The sequence below is a fragment of the Oryctolagus cuniculus genome, chromosome 15 (assembly GCF_964237555.1).
Source record: "Oryctolagus cuniculus chromosome 15, mOryCun1.1, whole genome shotgun sequence".
Taxonomy (NCBI): Eukaryota; Metazoa; Chordata; class Mammalia; order Lagomorpha; family Leporidae; genus Oryctolagus; species Oryctolagus cuniculus.
In genome coordinates, this window is record NC_091446.1 from 30,931,381 (window position 1) to 30,952,586 (window position 21,206).

Below are 21,206 nucleotides of genomic sequence, written 5' to 3' on the forward strand. Positions count from 1 at the left end.
AAGAGTAACACAATTCCTTGCAAAACAAAGATCTGAAAAATGTGGCATGTGGGAAGCACAGTTCATTTTTTAAAATATTTTTATTAAGGTATACAGGTTTCATATATTTCATTTTTTTAACTTTTATTTAATAAATATAAATTTCCAAAGTACAGCTTATGGATTACAATGCCTTCCCCCCAATAACTTCCCTCCCACTCGCACCCCTCCCGTCTCCCGCTCCCTCTCCCATTCCATTCACATCAAGATTCATTTTCAATTATCTTTATATACAGAAGATCGATTTAGTATATATTAAGTAAAGATTTCAACAGTTTGTACCCACACAGAAACACAAAGTGAAAAATACTGCTTGAGTACTTGTTATAGCATTAAATCAGAATGTACAGCACATTAAGGACAGAGATCCTAAATGAGGAGTAAGTGCACAGTGACTCCTGTTGTTGACTTAACAAATTGACACTCCTGTTTATGGCCTCAGTAATCACCCTAGGCTCTTGTCATGAGTTGCCAAGGCTATGGAAGCCTTTTGAGTTCACCAACTCTGATCATATTTAGACAAGGTCATAATCAAAGTGGAAGTTCTCTCCTCCCTTCAGAGAAAGGTACCTCCTTCTTTGATGGCCCATTATTTCCATTGGGTTCTCACTCACAGAGATCTTTCATTTAGGTTTGGTTTTTTTTTTTTTTTTTTTTTTTTTTTTTTTTTTTTTTTTTTTGCCAGAGTGTCTTGGCTTTCCATGCCTGAAATACTCTCATGGGCTCTTCAGCCAAATCCGAATGCCTTAAGGGCTGATTCTGAGGCCAGAGTGCTGTTTAGGACATCCGCCATTCTATGAGTCTGCTGTGTATCTCGCTTCCCATGTTGGATCGCTCTCCCCTTTTTTATTCTATCAGTTAGTATTAGCAGGCACTAGACTTGTTTATGTGATACCTTTGACTCTTGGACCGATCATTATGAACAATTGTGAACTGAAATTGATCACTTGGACTAGTGAGATGGCATTGGATTTCCTTTGTTGTTTTTCTGGTAAATTATCTATCTTCACATTCTTTCCTAATGATGACTATTTTCATGTGTTTTTGTGTGTAGCATATTCTTAAGCATCTTTTGTATGGCTGGATGTGTTGTGACAAATTTTTTCAATTTCTGTTCGTTATGGAAGGTCTTTTTAAAAGATTTATTATTTTAGTTAGTGGAGAGGTAGAGTTACAGACAGAGAGGGAGAGACTGGTTCACTCTTCAAATGGCCACAACGGCTAGAGCTGGGGCATCTGAAGCCAGGAATCAGGAGCTTCTTCTGTGTCTCCCATGTAGTTGCAGTGGCCCACACATTTGGGCCATTTTCTACTGCTTTTCCAGGCCACAGCAGAGAGCTGGATTGGAAGAGGAGCAGCCTTGATATGAGCTGGCTTCTATATGGGATGCTGGTGCCACAGATGGAGGCGTAGCCTACCACACAACTGCGCTCTCTCCATGGAAAATGTTTATTTCACCTTTATTTGTAAGTTAAAGCTTTGCACAGTACTGCATTCTGGGTTGACTTTTTTTTTTTTTTTTCTCTTAAGACATGTGGAGATCCAGTTTTCTCAGCAACATTTGTTGAAGAGACTGTCTTTGCTTCAGGGATTGATTTTAGCTCCTTTGTCAAAGATTAGTTGGTTGTAGATACATGGATCGATTTCTGGAGGGTTTATTCTGTTCCATTGGTCTACATGTCTATTTTGTGCCAGTACCAGACTGTTTTGATTATACCTGCCTTGTGGTATGTCTTGAAAACTGGTATTGTGATGCCTCCAGCTTTGTTTTTATTGAATAAAATTGCTTGAGCTATTTGGAATCTCTTGGGTTCCTTTATAGATTTTAGCATTTTTTATAGGTCTGAGAAGATTGTTGCTGGTATTTGGGATAGCATTCAATCTGTAAATTGTAGTATGGACTCATGATAGACATCACCAGAAAAGATCTTCACATTGACACATTGTAGTCAAACTTTCAATAGTAAAACATAAAGAAAAGATCCTAAAATGTACACAAGAGAAATGTCAGATTACTTTCAGAGTATCTCCAATTAGATATACAGCTGACTTCTCATCAGAAACCATAGAGACATGGAAAGAATAGAGAGACATGAGTTCTGTGTGCCTTGTGTTCTTGGATGTCCCTTTCTTTTTCAAATTATGGAAGTTTTCTGTGTTTATTTCACTGAATAAGTCTTCTAATCCAGTCTCTTTTTCTACACCTTCAAGAACTCATAAGACCTATATGTTGGATCATTTGATAGTATCACATAAATCTCCAACACTGATTTTAATATTTCTAATATTTTTGGTCTAACTGAAAATTTCCATAGATTTGGCTTCTAGCTTGTATACTCTTCTGCCTCACTAAGTTTATTGGTAAGGCTCTCCAATGTATTTGATATATTGAATTCTTCATTTCTAATATTTCATTTTTTAGTTCTCTTCAAAATCTCATTTTTTTTTGGAAAATTTTTCATTTGCTTCATGCATGGATTTCTTTAATTTGTTAATTTGCTTCTCATTGCTTCTGAGTAATCCTGTGATTAATATTTTGAATTCCATTTCAAGCATTTTAGCAATCTCTTTATCTACCTTTATCTCTTTATGTTCCTTTGTGGGGTCATGTGGTCTTCCTTATTCTTGGTTCTTGATTTTCTGTATTTATTTTTATGTATTTGTGGAAATACTTTTATTTTTTTCCTCTGATGGATTTTATCTTTAAACTATGCCTCTGTGGCTTAGTGAGATGTCTGCTCGTTCAGTGAATACATAGATGTATGTACTGGGTTTGGCCAGGGAACTCTGGTCAGTGCACCTGGGTGTAGTGAGCATCTAGGGTTGCACCAAAGTTGGGCGTGGTAGATCTCTTTTTAGCAGAAAGGAGAGTATGGGCCGGCACCATGGCTCACTTGGCTAATCCTCTGCCTGCGGCACCGGCACCCCGGGTTCTAGTCCCGGTTGGGGCATTGGGTACTAGTCCCGGTTGCTCCTCTTCCAGTCCAGCTCTCTTCTATGGCCTGGGAAAGCAGTGGAGGATGGCCCAAGTGCTTGGCCTTGCACCCTCATGGGAGACCAGGAGGAAGTACCCGGCTCCTGGCTTCGGATTGGTGCAACGCCGGCCGTAGTGGCCATTAGGGGAGTAAACCAATGGAAGGAAGACCTTTCTCTCTGTCTCTCTCTCACTGTCTATAACTCTCTCTGTGTCTCTCTCGCTGTCTAACTCTGCCTGGCAAAAAATAAAAAAAAAGGAGAGTATGATAACATTGTTGGTGTAATCACACCGTTACCTCCTCTCATCCAAGGTGTTCAAAGTCCAGATGTTATCCCACAGTGGGTACAATACTCATCCACTTTGCCATCTGAACTACACAAAGGATCTGTGCAGTCTTCAGAATGAGCACGGATTCCATTGCAGTGACCCACCCCAGGCAATCAGGAAGATCTGAGTATGTGGAGCCACTCACGTTGATTGCCCATACACCCCACTCTACCCTGTGCCCTCTCATGTCTCAGAATTCCTACAGTCTCAGCACTCCAGGCTTCCACAGTCATAGGGTGCAGAGGATCTGCTCTGCCCTGCTATCCTATTCTGACTACAGTGAGGTAGGGATATTCCCAGAGCCTTTGGGTACTCCACCTCGGCAGTTTGAGCCCTGGAGGCTGTAGTATGTTGAGAGGCTCTAGGCACCTCGAAGTCCTACATGGGTGCTTAGTCCCTGTCAAACCTTCCAGCCAGACTCAAAATCAGTTAGCTATGCAGATTTTTTCCCTCTGCTAGAATCTCTGGATCACTTGCATGCACAAGAGCCAACCGGATTTTGCCAGGTGCATGCACCCAAGCTGCTGCTGCCAGTATTGCTAACAAGAGGGCATCTTGTCCCAGCCAGTTGCTGGGTGTGTACACAAGAATTCCTGCAGCTGTTGCTTATGTCCAGAATGGCGCCCACCTTCTCTCAGCCAGTTGTCAGGTACCATTTTTGGGTGGGATGGAGTGAGAAAAAGGTGTCCCTCTTTTTTACTGGGTCAGTGGGTATCCTTTCCCCTTAGGGCTCCAGTTTGGACTTATGCCACGCTCTTTCTCTGTATCACCAGTGGCATGGACTGCTGCAGTCTTATCTTACCTCAATGCTCCAAAGCTGACCCTTCCTCTGGCTTCTGACTGCTGGAGTCATGTGTTGTGACTGTGTGCTGCTTCTCCACACCTTCTACATTGGTCCATGGTGTTCTTCTTCCTTCTGTAGAATTTCTACTGTGGTTTTCTCTTTAACTGTCCCCTGAGAATATACTTCTTCCTCTTGAATATACTTCCTACACTTGTTTTTTTTTAAACTATTTACCTGTAGCATATAGCAGTACACTCTTCCCTGTTCTGCCATCTTGGAATGACTCCTTGAAGCATAGTTCATTATCTTTTGTCCAAGCATTTTCAGTGTCTTGAAGGGATTATGCTAAGCTAGATGCACATTAGTTGATATCAGAATTCTTCCTGATTACCTTAAAATGAAGTTGAATAAAACACAAATAAGATGGTATTTTATATATGTTATGATATTGCTGTTATAAACACCAATGGCATGTTGTCTGCATAAAAGTTAGTGCCCACACAAATACGGTCATGAGGTAAAAAGCGCATGACTACAGTTTTCCCTTTTTCTCTAACTGCTTTATAGCTTTAAGTATAAAAATATAATCTGTTGAGGCTAGTGTTGTGGCACAAAGGTTTAAGCTACTGCTTGGGATATCAGCATCCCATATTAGATTGCTGGTTCAAGTCCTGGCTATTCAACTTCCCATCCAGCTTACTACTAATGTACTTGGGAGACAGCAGATGATGGTCTAAGTACTTGGTTTCCTGCCATCCATGTGGGAGGCCCAGATGGAGTCCTTGGGTCAGCTGCAGCTGTTGGAAGCATTTGGGGAGCAAACTAGTTAATGGAAGATCCTCTTCTGTGTCTCTATTTGTCTGTCTCTCCCCTTTCTTTCTATCGCTTAGTTCAATAAATGAATATTTTATAAAGGAACCTTTGCTTGTAAAATTCTCCTTATAAACTACACCATAAGTGAAATTTTTTCTCAAGCCTAATTTCTTAATGTATTTTATAAGTGTGATTAGAAAAAATATAGGATGAAATATATAATAATAATAGGATGAAAGGATATAATTACAAAAAGTGCATGCTGTATGAGTGTCCTACTGATGATTACTAAGGAGAATCACCAAAAGACACATTTGAAAATAGTGCTCATGTTCTACTTTTCCCAAATTCAGTTTTAGCAACATTGATTGATTTCCATCTCAAGCTGATGGAAGCTTGGTCTTTTTGAATCATAGAATGAGCTTTTCTGTTTGTGGGAGTATTTGTGTTGGGGGATCTGGAAGAGTTAATTATTTTTTGCTTTGCACCTGTGCTTTGTAAAATATGATGTAAGAAGTAGTGCTTTGAATTCATTTTAACTGTAGGTTTCCTGTTTCCTCAGGATGAGAAGTAGTTTCTTGTAAATTCCTTCATTTAGGCAGATGGCATCACATCAAAACATAATTGGATAAAAGCAATTTTTTTGAGCAAATTAAGTGCAGACATTTCTCTGCAGGTCTTCTTAAATCCAAGGGTGAATAGTAGAGTATTTAGGTCAGTGCTCTCTGGGTTCCCAGTGGGAATTAGAGAGGATGTTAGAGGTACTCCAGAAGATGTGCAAGGAAATCCACTGAATGGCGAGTTTTGCTAATAATTTTGTAGCCAATTTGTCAGAAGAGTACTAGTTTTACATGTTTTTCATTTATTTTGAGAACAGAATAGGATCTTTCTGGTTTGTTAATTTACAGTGTATTTCAACACATTGCAGTTTACATGTACCTAGCTAAGTAGATTTAAATTTAATGGGATTTTTGAACAGAAATTGGATTATATATAGTACTAATAATACCAGTAAAAAGAATTAATAATATTGCAAATTGATGGTTTATCTTTAGTATTAACTTTTTGTGAACCATATAATGAGAAAAAATAATCTGATTTTGTCTGAATTATCAAAAACACTTTGACATTTGGGTTTACATATGTTGTCTTTAATAATGAGTCTTACTGGAAGTTTATATAATGCCCAGAGCATAATTATTGCCTTAAAAATAGAAGCAAAACTGTTGTACAAATAAAATAAAAGTCTAAAATGTTACTTATTTGACTTTTAGTTGATTAATTTGAAATTTCTTTTTTGGTCTTTTTATTTAAATTTATTCATTTATTTACATAAGAAGAACAGATAGCATGTATTTCATATGTACAGTTTTAAGAATATAAATGATATTTCCCACCTGCTCTCCCCTTTCCTCTCCCCTCCTTACTATTTTTCTTTTAATTTTTGTAATGAAATATTTTCAGTTTACTTTATAATCATAAGCTTAATCCTCCATTAAATAAATAATTCAGCAAGTAGAAAGACCAGTGTTCCTCAGGAGTAATAGACAAGGGCTTTAAATAATAACCAAATTTCAAGATGTTTTTTTATCTGTTTTATAATGTAACTAAATTGACTAGTACTGCCATGTGTGTATGTGTAATCTATGTGTATATGTGTAATTGCGTATGCATGAATGATATGTGCTCAGAATATTCTACTGGTAGGTGTATGCAATCCAAAAAATCTGGAGACCAACAGCCTACAGAGTCCTTTCTTCCTCAAAGCAGCATAGGAGTGCATGTAAGCAGGATTTTTGAGATTCAACAAACCCATATTTGGGTCTTAAAAATTCCATGTGCCAGTTATGTGGACATTGTGAAAAATCCATCTCATTTTTATTTGTGAAATGGGAAAATAATATGGTAGATTTATCAAGATTAGATTAACCAAGTGCTTAGTAAAATGCCATGCACTCAATGAATAGTAGCTAATGTTAATAGTATCATATTATATTTATTAATAAAGAGATTGGCCATCCTTTGGGGAATCTTTGAAAATTTAGCTCATGTCTCATATAGTGTCTCAATGCAATAAAAAAAAGCTAATTGGATTCTACAAGGAGTAACTCCTTAAGTTTGAGCGTTGTCAGAAGTAATTATTTCCATGCATTCTAGTGTGTGTGTGTGTGTGTTTGTGTGTAAGGGTAAGGTCTAGGAGGAACTTGAGTTTATAGAAATCATATGAGCATGAACATGGGAACATCCTTGTCACACTTCTTCTCTAAAGCAGTTCCAGTCTCTATTAGAGATCTAAAGGGAAGTACTGCAACTATTCTTCAATTTCTTTATAGTTTTTTGTCTGTTTCCTTTAAATGTAATGGCTTTAGCTGTTGTGTTACTTGTTTTTTTCTTAGTATTAAGAAAATGTATGGAGAGATTCCAAGGTAGTGGAATAAGGAGGGCGCTTACTGCTCTAGTCCAGGGGAAGATTGTTAAAAAAAAAAAAAAGTGGAGAGAGTGCAATCTCAGGGAAGAGTTAGGGAGAAAACTGCAGAGGAAACTCCATGCAAGTTGGAGGGACACTGTGGATCTACACAGAAGGTGTGGATGTGTAGCATGAACATGAACACAACACAGAACCCCAGCAACCGAGAACCTCAATACCAGCTTTGGAGAGTGAGGGCAGACAGGCTGCAGTAGCCCAAGCCATTTGTGATAAGGCTGCAGGAAGAACCTGTTGTGACTCCAACTTGAGCCCTGTGGCAGACAGTGTACTTGACAACCTAGACTGTTGTGGCCAGTTGGGGAGTGTACTAGTGAGTGACAGACCTCTCTCTCTCTCTGTGTGTATGTGTCTCCTTCTCTCTCTGTGTAACTCTGCCTTTCAAACAAATAAATAAATCTTTAAAAAAAAATGGGGGCCAACACTGTGGCCCAGTGGGTTAATGCCCTGGCCTGAAGCGCCAAGCGCCGGCATCCCATATGGGTACCAGTTCTAGTCCCGGCTGCTCCTCTTCCAATCCAGCTCTCTATTATGGCCTGGGAAAGCAGTAAAAGATGGCCCAAGTCCTTAGGCCCCTGACCAGCGTGGGAGACCCAGAAGAAGCTCCTGGCTCCTGGCTTTGGATCAGTGCAGCTCTGGCCATTGCAGCCAACTGGGGAGTGAACCAGAGGATAGAAGACCTTCTCTCTCTCTTACTCTCCTCTCTCTGTGTAACTCTTATTTTCAAATAAATAAATTAATTAAAAAAAGAAATGAAGAATTCAATAGATCAAAAAAAAAAATACAGTGGAAAGCCTTAACAACAGACTCAGTGAGACAGAAGAAAGAATATCCAAGTTAGAAGACAAATCTCTGGAAATTTTACAGTCAGACCAAAATAAAAAAAAAAGAAAATATAAAACTTAAAAACAGCATTGGAGATTTATGAGATACTATCAAACAATCCAAAATCTGGATTTTAGGAGTTCCTGAAGGTGTGGAAAAAGAGAATGCATTAAAAGGCTTTTTTGAAATAGACATTTGTGAATTAATTACAGAAAACTTCCTTATTTTTGGGGAAGGAAAGGGATGTCAAGTACAGGAAGCACACAAAATTCCCAATAGACATGACCAGAAAACATCTTTACCCCACTGCACATTGTAGTCAAACTTTCCACAGTAAAACATAAAAAAAGATTCCAAATGCACTGAGAGAAATGCCAGGTTACTTTGAGAGGAACTGCAATTAGACTCACAGCTGCCTTCTTAACAGAAACCCTACAGGGTAAAAGAGAATGTCAAGATACAGTCCAAATCTTATGAGAAGAAAAAATCAACCCAGAATACAGTGCCTTCCAAAGCTCTCATTTATGAATGAAGGTGAGATAAAGATCTCCCATAGCAAACAGAAAGTGAAAGAATTTGTTAGCACTTGTGCAGCCTTAAGGATGTGCTACACATGGAAACACAGAAACATGGTCATCACTGTGCAAGAAGATGAAGGCAGAAAAACACCCAGTAAAAATGCAAAGGAAATCCAAAGTAAACAATAAGAATATTTACGGAAAATAACAGGGCAATTAATTGCTTATTAATAGTCACCTTGAGGGGCTGGCACTGTGGCATAGAGGGTAAATCCGCTGCCTGCAGTGCTTGCATCCCATATGGGCACCAGTTTGTATCCCAGATGCTCCACTTCTGATCCAGCTCTCTGCAATGGCCTGGGAAAGCAGTAGAAAATGGCCCAAGTCCTTGGGCCCCTGCACCTGCATGGGAGACCTGGAAGAAGCTCCTGGCTCCTGGCTTCGGATCGGCACAGCTCTGGCCCTTTCAGCCAACTGGGGAGTGAACCATCGGATGGAAGACTCTCTCTCTCTCTGCCTCTCCTTCTCTCTCTGTGTAGCTCTGAGTTTCAAATAAATAAATAAATTAAAAACAGTCACCTTGAATGTAAATGGCCTTAACTCTCCCCTTAAAAGATACAGACTGGCTGAATGAATTAAAAACCAAGACATCTATTTGCTGCCTACAAGAAACATATCTCATTAACAGTGCACAGAGACCAAAAGCGAAAGGATAGAAAAAGATATTCCATGCTAACAGAAACCCAAAAAGAGCTGATGTAGCCATCCTGATATCAGAAAAAATAGACTTTAACACAAAAACTATTAAAAGAGACAAAGAAGGGGACTATATAATGATTAAGGGATCAACTCAACAGGAAGTTAGGACTATAATAATTGTATATGCACCCAATGCTAGGGCACCTGGCTATTTAAAAGAGATGTTAATAGGGCTGAACTACTGACCATTAAGATTTAGGATAAAGTATCTGTAATCAAGATGTGTGGTATTGGCCGGTGCCACAGCTCACTTGGCTAATCCTCTGCCTGTGGCACCAGCACTCCGGATTCTAGTCCTGGTTGGGGTGCTGGATTCTGTCCCGGTTGCTCCTCTTCCAGTCCAGCTCTCTGCTGTGGCCTGGGAGGGCAGTGGAGGATGGCCCAAGTGCTGGGCCCTGCACTCGCATGGGAGACCAGGAGAAGCACCTGGCTCCTGGCTTCAGATCGGTGCAGCGCCGGCTGTAGTGGCCATTTTGGGGGTGAACCAATGGAAGGAAGACCTTTCTCTCTGTCTCTCTCTCTCTCATTGTCCACTCTACCTGTCAAAAAAAAGATGTGTGGTTTTAGTGAAAGAAAGACAGTTGGACAGAGCAGAACAGAATATAGAGCCCAGAAGTAGATCCACAAATTTATTGATCTTCAACAAAGGAGCCAAGGCAACTTGGTGGAGAAAAGATGCTGGGAAATGGTTGTTGAACAACTGTACATCCACATACAGAAATATAATGAATATAGAAAGGTATCCTATGTCTTTCATAAAAATGAAATAAATAAGGATCATGGGCCTAAATGTAAAATGTTAAGGTGTAAAATTTCTAAAATATAAGATAAAAATATATAACATAGGAGAAAATCCAGGCAACTTGAGTTTATTGTTTGTCAGGTGCATGATCCATGAGAGAAAAAAATGAAGAAGTTTTGGGACTTCTTTAAAATTAAATTATTCTCTGAAAAAGACACTTTTTTTTATTTGACAGAGTTAGACAGTGTGAGAGAGAGACAGAGAAAGGTCTTCCTTCTGTTGGTTCACCCCCCAAATGGCTGTTGCGGCTGGAGCTATGCCAGTCCGAAGCCAGGAGCCAGGTGCTTCCTCCTGGTCTCCTATGTGGGTGCAGGGGCCCAAGCACTTGGGCCATCCTCCACTGCCTTCCTGGGCCACAGAAGGGAGCTGGACTGGAAGAGGAGCAACCGGGACTAGAACAGGTGCTCATATGGGATGCCAGTGCCACAGGCGGAGGATTAACCGAGTGAGCCAAGTGAGCCATGGTGCCGGCCCCAAAAAGACACTGTTAATAGAATGATTAGCTAGGTACAGAAATACTTTGAACTCTTAATTATTTTAATTTAGAATAAAATAAAATTATGTTTAATTTGTTCAGAAATGAGGCTGACTATAAGGCTGCTTTGTGTCGTCATAAACAATACATGGGCAATTGCTTTATTCAAGTTCATCCAATTACTAAGAAAGGTATGCTAGAAAAGATAGATATGATTCGAAAAAGACTGCAGAACTTCATCTATGACCAGAGGGAAATGATGTTAAATCCGGAGGGAGATGTCAACTCTGCCAAAGTTTGTGCTCACATAACAAATATTCCATTCAGCATTATCAAGATGGATGTTCTTCAGTTCCTAGAAGGAATTCCAGTGGATGAGAATGCTGTACATGTTCTTGTTGATAACAATGGGCAAGGTCTAGGACAGGCATTGGTTCAATTTAAAAATGAAGATGATGCATGTAAGTCTGAACACTTACACCATAAAAAACTTAATGGGAGAGAAGCTTTTGTTCATGTAGTTTCCCTAGAAGATATGAGAGAAATTGAGAAAAATCCCCAGACCAAGGAAAAAAGGGGTTAAAGGTGCCTGTGCCAGGTAATCCTGCAGTACCAGGATTGCCCAGTGCAGGAATGCCCAGTGCAGGAATGCCCAGTGCGGGAATGCCTGGTGCGGGAATGCCTGGCGTGGGAATGTCCAGTACGGCACTACCCGGCGCAGGAATGCCTGGTGCGGTAATGCCTGGTTCAGGAGTGCCCAGTGGAGGATTGCCCAGTGCAGGAATGCCTAGTACAGGATGTAAAGAGCATCCCTTCTTGACTGTAGGATCAAAGGAGGCCAACAATGGGCCTCCATTTAACTTTCCTGGTAATTTTGCTGGGTCGAATACCTTTGGGCCACCACTCCCTCCTCCAGGATTAGGAGGGGCCTTTGGTGATGGTAGGCCTGGTATGCCTTCAGTTGGAAGCAGTGGTTTGCCTGGTCTAGGATTGGATGTTCCCGGTTTTGGAGGCGGACCAAATAATTTAAGTGGGCCTTCAGGATTTGGAGGGGGTCCTCAGAATTTTGGAAATGGCCCTGGTAGTTTAGGTGGCCCTCCTGGCTTTGGAAGTGGCCCTCCTGGTCTTGGAAGTGCCCCTGGGCATTTGAGCAGGCCACCAGCCTTTGGGCCTGGGCCCGGGCCTGGGCCTGGCCCAGTCCATACTGGTGGTCCCCCTGAGTTTGGATCTAGTTCTGGAAAACCAGGACCTACAGTAATTAAAGTGCAGAACATGCCCTTCACTGTGTCTATTGATGAGATTTTAGATTTCTTTTATGGCTATCAGGTAATCCCAGGCTCAGTGTGTTTAAAATACAATGAAAAAGGTATGCCCACGGTTTAGGCCATGATGGCTTTTGAATCTCGAGATGAAGCCACAGCTGCTGTCATTGACCTAAATGACAGATCTATAGGCTCGAGAAAAGTAAAACTTATATTAGGATAGCCGTTCACATCAGCTCTTTATAGGGTAGATCTTCATATTGCTGTGACTAATGCATCCAGATTGTTTTCCTAGTATTTCCAGGTTAGAACCTGTGGATTATTTCAATTGCATATAGATTGGTTTCCATAACATAGAGCATTGTTGACTGTTTACAGAAGACTCATGATCGGGATAAACATTGCTGTATGTTACTGTAAAGCTCTCTGGAGAGAACAAAAAATGATTCTGACATACCATTAGAGAAACCATTTGTAAAACTCAAGCTACCACATAAGCTTATCAAGGAGTCTAGATTGGCTTTGTTTTACACCATATGGGATGAAGAAAATAGAAATGTCAGTAGAGCTGTTTGAGGGTGCTCTTGCCAGCTGCGGAAAAATAAGTTGGCTACTCTTGGAATTTGGTTTAAAGCTGGACAGATTTGCCTTGTAGGTTCAAAGTTTTGTCTAAAGTCCTCATTTTCTTTAAAACCAAATAAAATCTCTGAATACAGAAAAAAAAAGAAATTCTCTTCCCCTTTTCTCTACATATGCTGTAGTATGTATTTCAAAAGTGAAGTTGCTGATTCTTTCCACACTAGTAATGGTTTACAGAAGAAAAGGTGACTAATGATTTGATGCTTTTGTGAATCTTTTTGGTAATTTCAGTAGGATTTTTGGGTTTTCTAACTTGAATTAAGAGAGATAGAATTAAAGTAGCATTTTTTTCTGTCATCAGATCATTAGTGTAATTTTGTATAATAATGACCTTTTTTCAAGTGAAAATTTTCATTTATCCTGAGCATATTTCCCCAGAATTACCATTTTCTCACTCCATTTGTGAAAATTAGACTTTATACATCTTTGTATAGTGGAGCATTACTTCTCCATTAATCTCACCCTTTTTCCAGAGCATTGAAGTCATACTTTATATTAGGACCAAGAAGAATTCTCATCGTTCTATTTTCCTAAAGCAGCAAGGACATATTATACCTTTCAAGGATGGAATTTTATACATACTTTTAGGAGCAGTTTCCACATTTGTGCTGTGGCTACCACTCCAGTCTCTTCAGAGAGTATTTAGGGCTGAAGAGTTAACCAGGAGCTGAGAATACAATTTTGTTTTTGAGTGGTTAAAAAAAAAAAAAGAAAAAACCAAACTAACATCCTTGTGTTTAGTTAGGTAAGTATTATGATATTTAAAAGACATTTGCTAATGATACAGACTTTTTTTTTGCTGGAATGTGATTTGTGGAGAACTGATTGATCTGCCTGCGTTAAAGATTTTTTTATTTAAGGGTCGGTGCTGTGGTGTAGCAGGTAATGCTGCCATTGGCAGTACCAGTATCCCATATGGACACCGGTTCATGTCCTGGCTGCTCCACTTCTGATCCAACTAGCTTCTGGTGTGGCTGGGAAAGCAACAGAGGATGGCCCAAGTGCTTGGGTCCCTGTACCCACATGGGAGACCTGAAAGAAGCTCCTGTCTCCTCACTTCCATCAGGCCTAGTTCTAGCTGTTGCGGCCATTGGGGACTGAACCAATCTTTCTGTCTCTCCCTGTCCCTCTCTATAACTCTGCATCAGGAATGAATGAATGAATAAGTAAATAAATAAATCTTTAAAAAGAAGATTTTTTTATTTATATTACTCTTTCCCTTCTCAATCACTGACTCCAAGCCTGTATTTCTTGATCCTCCATATGAGCAGACTCAGAAAACCTGATTTTCATGAGAACTCACATAATCAACCAGTTTCATGTTCAATAATGATGTTTACTACTTTAATTTCTTCCAACATTTTTGTTGTATATGTGACAGTTTCAAAATTATTTTTCATGAGCTGAAATACCTAACACAGTGTATGAAGAAATTTTCTTCATGTAATATTCAACCTGTTTGTGAAAGGGGAAAATTGAATAGAACAGGGTCTACATTGGTTATACAGCCAGAACTCATTTTGGAGTGTTTGGTAGGTATTGAATGTTGCCACTTTTGTTCTTGAGAAGAACATTTTTCTTGAGAAGAAGAGGGAATAAAGAGAACTCCATCCAGCGCAAGAGTTTCCTGTTTAGCATTATCATCCCATTATTGGAGTCACCCTGTTTTAGCTGGGAAATAATCTGTTCTACCCTCAGGGACTTGTTTGCCTTGCTGAAGTCATAATTTCAGCATTTAGTACTCCAGGCAAGGATTCCAAGTAACTCATAAAAAGCTAACCAGATAAAAAATTTCCAAATTAGATAATTTTTTGGCTGCAAGGGTTATTAGAATTTAATTCTAACCCTGTCACGTTAAAGGGAGTTAAACTGAGGCTACTTGTTCATACAGTTGCCTATGTGGGAATAAATCCAAACTTTGGATTCTTGAGTTCATTGTTCTTCCCACTACTGTAAAATGATTTCTGTCCTGGAAATGTAATAATGTTTTGCCTAACTGAAAAAGAATTATGCAAGTATATAATTAAAGACTTAGTTCAGGGGTTGGCGCTGTGGCTCACTTGGTTAATCCTCTGCCTGCAGCGCCAGCATCCCATATGGGCGCCAGGTTCTAGTCCCAGTTACTCCTCTTCCAGTCCAGCTCTCTGCTGTGGCCAAGGAAGGCAGTGGACAAGTGCTTGGGCCCCTGCACCCGCATGGGAGACCAGGAGGAAGCACCTGGCTCCTGGCTTTGGATCAGCATAGCTCCGGCCTAACAGCCATTTGGGGGGTGAACCAATGGAAGGAAGACCTTTCTCTCTGTCTCTCTCTCTCTATCTGTCAAAATAAAAGAAAGAAGACTTAGTTCATATATATGTATATGTATATCTGTGTGTACATATATTGTTTGAAGGTCTGCTCTTTTAATGCAGAAATAGCAACCCATTCAGCCATAGATGAGTCTATGTAACTAACAAACATATCCATGACCACACATGAAGGATAGTGCTTTACTTTTATTATGGTAGCAAATAGGGAAGGATTTTACTAAGTGCATATTTTACCTGAGTCTTGAAGGAATAATATGAAGATTTAAGATGTCTGAGAGGATCTAGTTTAATTTTATTGCAAATGGGATATAAACTTAACTCTTTATATCCTTCTGCCATTTTCAAGTCCCTGTAGTTAAAGCATCATGGGAAAATCTAATTTAAGAAACCACATCACACTAAGAGGACTGACACTACTTAGATAAATCTAAGAATATGTTTTATCAGTTTTTCAGTCTTTTATATTTAATTTTGGTGGCTAGATGGTAGTTGCAACTGTGATCTTTTTTAGAATAATGATTAGACTTTAGGAATGTTGGATAATGAACAGAAAAATATCCCTTTGTCATATGATTGTCATCTTTAATAGAATTGTTTAGGAGATAATATAAATTAACTATTAAATTTCCTATTGAGAAATTGGAAAACATTTCTAAATTACTATTAGGGGCATACTGTGTTACTAAAATCAACTCATTTTTGGTGTGTGTTCTCTAAACAGTGTCTTCTCTATGTCTTACTATAGGTTGCCACAGGTCACTTTTAATGCCTTCTCTCTTTAGTTTATGACTATTAGTTTGAAGTCAATACTTAGTTGAAATACTGTTATACTATCTGTCAGGTCATGATATGCTTTCAGCAGGCAAACACTCCAGCACAAGTCAGTTTCAGACTGCCTAGTTTCTTGTCATTGTATTTGATTTCAGTTGCTTGCTTTCTAGCAGCTCAAAATGACAATTATCTTCTTTTAACTCTGCTGTAGCTATTATCTGTATTTGAAGAGAAGGCACGGGATGTCACCTGTTTCAACTGTTTTTATTTCCTTCATCTTGCAAGAAACAGCCTGTTTTATTTTACAGGAGTTAGTTCTGTATTTTTATACCATGTTTAAAAAAGCAAAATAGATTTAAGCTGCGATAAGCTGTTTGCACCTATTTCTGTTTTGCTTCTCAATAGAATATTAATATTCACAGAAAACTAACAGGATGCCTTCCTAGAATGATGAACAGGAAATACATAGTGTTCACTTTATTTCCTTTCTTCATTCCAAGAAAAATATGCTAAAGGAGCAAATTCCTGAGGGGTACATGTTGAATGTCAATCTAGAAGCTCATAAGCTTCCATAAAAATTCCAGTAATTATGCTGTTGGTATTTTGAGTACTGTTTAATAAACCAAGCATTTATTAACTGAAAATCAAATGTATAAATGGTACATTACTAGGTGCCATGGATAAAAATAAATTAAATATATGTTCTTAATTTCCAGGGTAGCTTACATAAACTATGTTAAATAGTGATTTAAAATGCATGTCAATATAAAAATAACATTTAGAGTTACAAAATTAATAGGAAAATGTAAAATTAAGTTGTTATAATTTATGCTTAGTGTTGATTGAGGTAGAGGAGGGCATGAGTTTTTAAGGAAATGTGTCTATATAGAGTGCATTCATTCACATTCCAAATTAGAATGGGAATATGGAGATAAATTGTTAAGAAATGATAAAGAGTTAGAAAACCAATGGCAGGAAAAAACTTAAAATATAAGACTAGAAACTGATTATGGGCAGGAATTGTGATCCAGCAAGTTCAGCTACTTTTTAGGATACCTGCATCCTATTTTGGAGTTGCTGGTTCTTAGTCCCAGCTATCCGTGCTGGTGTGCCCCGGGAAACAGACAGCAGATGATGGCCCAAGTACTTGGGATCCTGCCACCCTTGTGGGATTCCCAGATTGAGTTCTTGGCTCTTTGCTCAGGCCTGACTAAGCCCCAGCTGTTGCAGGCATTTGGGGAGCAAACGAGGGGATGGAAGATTCTCTCTCCCTCTCCTCTCCTCCCCATCTACTCTGTCTTTCCAAAAAAAAAAAAAAAAAAAAGAAACTGATTAATATTGAGAGCTATTTTTAATCTTTCAGAACTAAGGATTATGTTTAAGAGAAAGTTTATTATTCTATTTCAAAAGCTGCCTAAACTCTTTCTAAATTCATATCATATAAACATCAGAGAAAAAGATACAGAACGTTTTCTAGAAAAAGTAGTAAAGAGTAGTAAATTCTTAAAGGCCAGCAGGAGTAGAATTCTGATTTTAACATCAACAGTGGGACCCTGGAAAATAACTAAACCACTTTAAGCCTTACCTTCTGAAACTATAAAGTGGCATAGTAATAGTATCTACCTCATAGGATTGTTGTGAAGATTAAGTAGTGTGAATGTTTAGGGCTTAAAATAATGTCCAGTTTATAGTAAGCCATAAGTAAGCGGCAACCATTATGAATCTTATATCGCTAAAGCTTGAAAAAAATTTTAAAATATAATAATAATGTGCTTTATTTTAATGTTGCTTTCTTCTTATATTAAAATCAGAATTGTTCTTCTTATATAAACTCTCGAGAATCCTAGCATTTTAGTCAGATTTTGCATGTTAAAAATGTTATTAAAATAGTTTTAATAAAATATCATTAAATTCCCATATGAATTATCCCCAAACCCTAGTGAAATCTACATCAATACAATGGTTATCATAAAGTGGAGATTATTCTCAGGATTTTTTTTTTTTTTGGTTGTTGTTAAAGACATTTCAAAACAGATTTCCAGTAAGTGATAGACTAAGTGGTAGACTGTTTCAACAGATTTTAAGAACCGAGACTTTTTGCAAACCTAAATACAACAGGCAGTTTTAATAATTTTTAGTGATGACGTAGTAGATGGAATTAAGGACAAAAGAGGTAGATAAGTTCTTGTCTGGTATACCGATTAACTATGTATTTAAGGGAATAGTTTAAAAAATATTGCAAAGTTTTTATTACTATTGAAAGAAGTTTGTAACTTTATATCATCAGATAAAATTTTGACCCTTTGTTGATTTAGTTAATGGAGATACTTTAAACTGATTTAGTTAATGGAGATACTTTAAATTGTGAAAAGAGAATATTAGAGTTTATCACAAAAAAAAGTCACAGAACTAATTGAATAACTCATTTATTTTCCAGACTTTTTGGAGTAACCTATCAAAATTTTAGGCTGAAATTGTGGTTCAGTGAGTTATGCTGCTTGCTTACAATGCCATCATCCCATAGTGGAATGCAGTTCAAGTTCCCACTACTTTGCTTCCAACCCCACTTCTTGATACTGTGCCTGGGAAGGCAGTGGAAGATGGCCCAAGTGTTTGGCCCCTGTAGTTTTTGCCAGTCATGTGGGAGACAAGGATGGAGTTCCTTGCTCCTGGCTCCACCTGTCCTGGTTGTTGCAGCCATTTGAGGAGTTAACCAGCAGAGGAAGATCTCTTTCTCTTTCTCTCTATTGTTCTGTCTTTCCAATGAATAAAAGAAATCTTTTAAAAAAGACAAACTTTCTAATTACTAAAATGACCAAATGTCTCTTGTAAACGGGGATTTACTCTTTAGCTTTGTAAGGACTCTAGAAATATAAATGTTCTTTAAAAAAATGCCTATTTCAAAAATTACTTTTTCCGTTGGTCATAGTAGATACAAAACTAGTGAGCTGAGCTGTCTCTGTCCCCTACGGGAAGCACAAAAGCAAACAGTAATGTTGCTCCTTTTCAAACCAGTATTCAGGTGTATTGGTAAGGAGGACTTAACAACTTGGCCTTGTGCTGATCGTTAACTATGTACTGGTTGATAACTGGTGAGCTACAATTTGTGGATATATCTTTAGGCAATATATTGGAAATGGTATAAATCTTGATGTAACTTTGGACTCAGTCTAGTCAGGACCTGGTGGTCCACTTTACCTGGCATAGCTTTACCTTGGCTCCCACTGTGCTGTGTTTGTTTCAGGTCTCTGCCATCTATTGAAGATAGCCCTGAGCCAGCTTCTTAGAGGTTTCATTTTAGGTTTGCCTTGCTCCTCACCATAGAAAATCCTATGTGATGATTACTATCTTGTGACCTTCTTATTCTTTCTTCAGGGTATGTGAAAACCTTTGCGTTTACTCAAGAATGCTTTTTAAAATTTGCTCTGTGGGAAAAAAAGAAGAGAAAACCACTCAAGCCCAGTTCCCACAATTTAGAGAAAACACAATTCCTTGAAAACACTTCAGTGTTTCATAATATGGATGGTCCTAAATGCAAAAGCTTAAATCAGTTGACTGATAAGAATATATAAAATATAGATAATATAGAATGATGTTTAAAATAAAATAGAAGGGAACCATTTTTTAAGAAAGTTTTAACACCAGGACTTTTATGAATTCCGGATATCATATGTTTTCCCTAATCTGAGGTAACTAATAGAGTACCTAAAATGCAATGTATTGGAGTGAAATGAACATTTTGAGATTTGATGATTATTTATAGCCTTTATCACTTCCATTGAGGAACAGTGTTTTTTTTTTTTTTCTTCTTCACACTATGTGTTGCACTCTTTTACTTAGTGAAGGGTTAATTATACAATGATTAAATAAACTGAAAATAGAGCTTTGTAAAAATTAAGGTGTAGGAACGTGAGGGGGAAGAGGAAAAAGGGTTGGAGCTTGGACTGGGGGAGGGTAGGGTAGGAAGTATCACTTTCCCAAATCTGTATATATGAAGTACATGATACTTATATAACTTAAATAAAATTAAAAAAAATAAAAAATTAGAAACTTACTTAGTAACACTAAACCTCATTTTTCTCATCTTTGAAACAGATAAACAATTATTTCCTACCACATAGGATAGTTGTGAGGACTAAATATGTAAATTCACATAGGAAAGAACCTGGTGAGTCATACTCAGTAAATTTAGTAATACTGTTATTAGATAAGAGAATGGTCATATTTTAATAATGTACCATTGTATAATTATTCAGGGGAGTGTTATACAGATATTGTATAATGTTATACAGCTATTTATGGGATTATTTTAATGAAATATAAAAATATGGCATAATGTTAAGAGAAAAACATCATATACAAAACTATATAATGAATTATCTCAGTTTTTTTTTTCAAAAAGGATTAAATGACTTTTATAAAGACTTCAAGAAGAACTATCAAAACCACTTTATGTGTGAGCGGTATTATGGGGGATTTAAATTTTATTCTTTATGTGTTTGTGTCTGAACTTTGCTCATACAGTAAAAACACAGTTTCAAATTGTACCATAGGCAAAACCACACTATGTTGTACACAATAAAAGTACTTTAAAATGTGATTTGGATTGCATTGAATTTGTAAACTGCTTTTGGTAGTATGGACATTTTTATGATGTGGATTCTTCCAATCCATGAACATGGAAAAATTTCCCTACTTTTACTGTCTCCTAATACTTTCTTTAGTGTTTTATAATTTTAATTTTAGAGAAAGTTTATTCCTAGGTATTTAATCTTTTTGGAGCTGTTGTGAATGGGACAGATCTTAAAAGTTCTTTCTCAGCCATGGCATTGTCTGTGTATACAATGCTTTTGATTTTTTTGTGTTCATTTTGTATCCTGCCACTTTACCAAACTATTTTATGAGCTCCAATAGTCTCTTAGTGGAATCTTGGATTCCCTCTATAATGAATCATGTCATCTGCAAATAGGGGTAGTTTGATTTCCTCCTTCCCAATTTACATCTCTTTGATTGCTTTTTCTTGCCTAATGGCTCTAGCTAAAGCTTCCAGTACTGTATTGAATAGCAGTGGTGAGAGTGGGCATCCTTGTCTGGTTCCAGTTCTCAATGGGAATGCTTCCAGCTTTTTCCCATTCCATAGGATTTGTCATAAATTGCCTTGATTGTGTTGAGGAATGTTCCTTCTATACCTAAATTGCTCAAGGTTTTCATTATGAAAGGATGTTGTATTTTATCAAATGCTTTCTCTGCATCTATTGAGACAACTATATGGTTTTTTAAAGACTTATTTATTTGAGAGGTAGAGTTACAGACAGAGGGAGAGACAGAAAGATCTTGCAGTTTTTGACCACTTCTCCCAGTAGAAGATGGCTAAAGTGTTGTCAAGTGATATCTAAGATTAGGTTATTAAAGGCCACAAAA

The 21,206-nt window shown here is 37.9% G+C and overlaps 2 protein-coding genes across 5 annotated transcripts in view; both read left to right on the plus strand.

Annotated features, from left to right (window-relative positions):
- Window positions 1-21,206, plus strand: part of HPSE2 (heparanase 2 (inactive)) — a 781,878-nt gene that overhangs the window by 181,351 nt on the left and 579,321 nt on the right. The gene's annotated exons all lie outside the window — the stretch shown is intronic.
- On the plus strand, window positions 730-17,521 carry LOC103351413 (RNA-binding protein 12-like). Its single transcript, XM_051824061.2, is given in 2 exon segments — window positions 730-11,364; window positions 11,367-17,521. Coding segments are annotated over 2 exon segments (1,296 nt in total). The 5' UTR covers window positions 730-10,889; the 3' UTR covers window positions 12,188-17,521.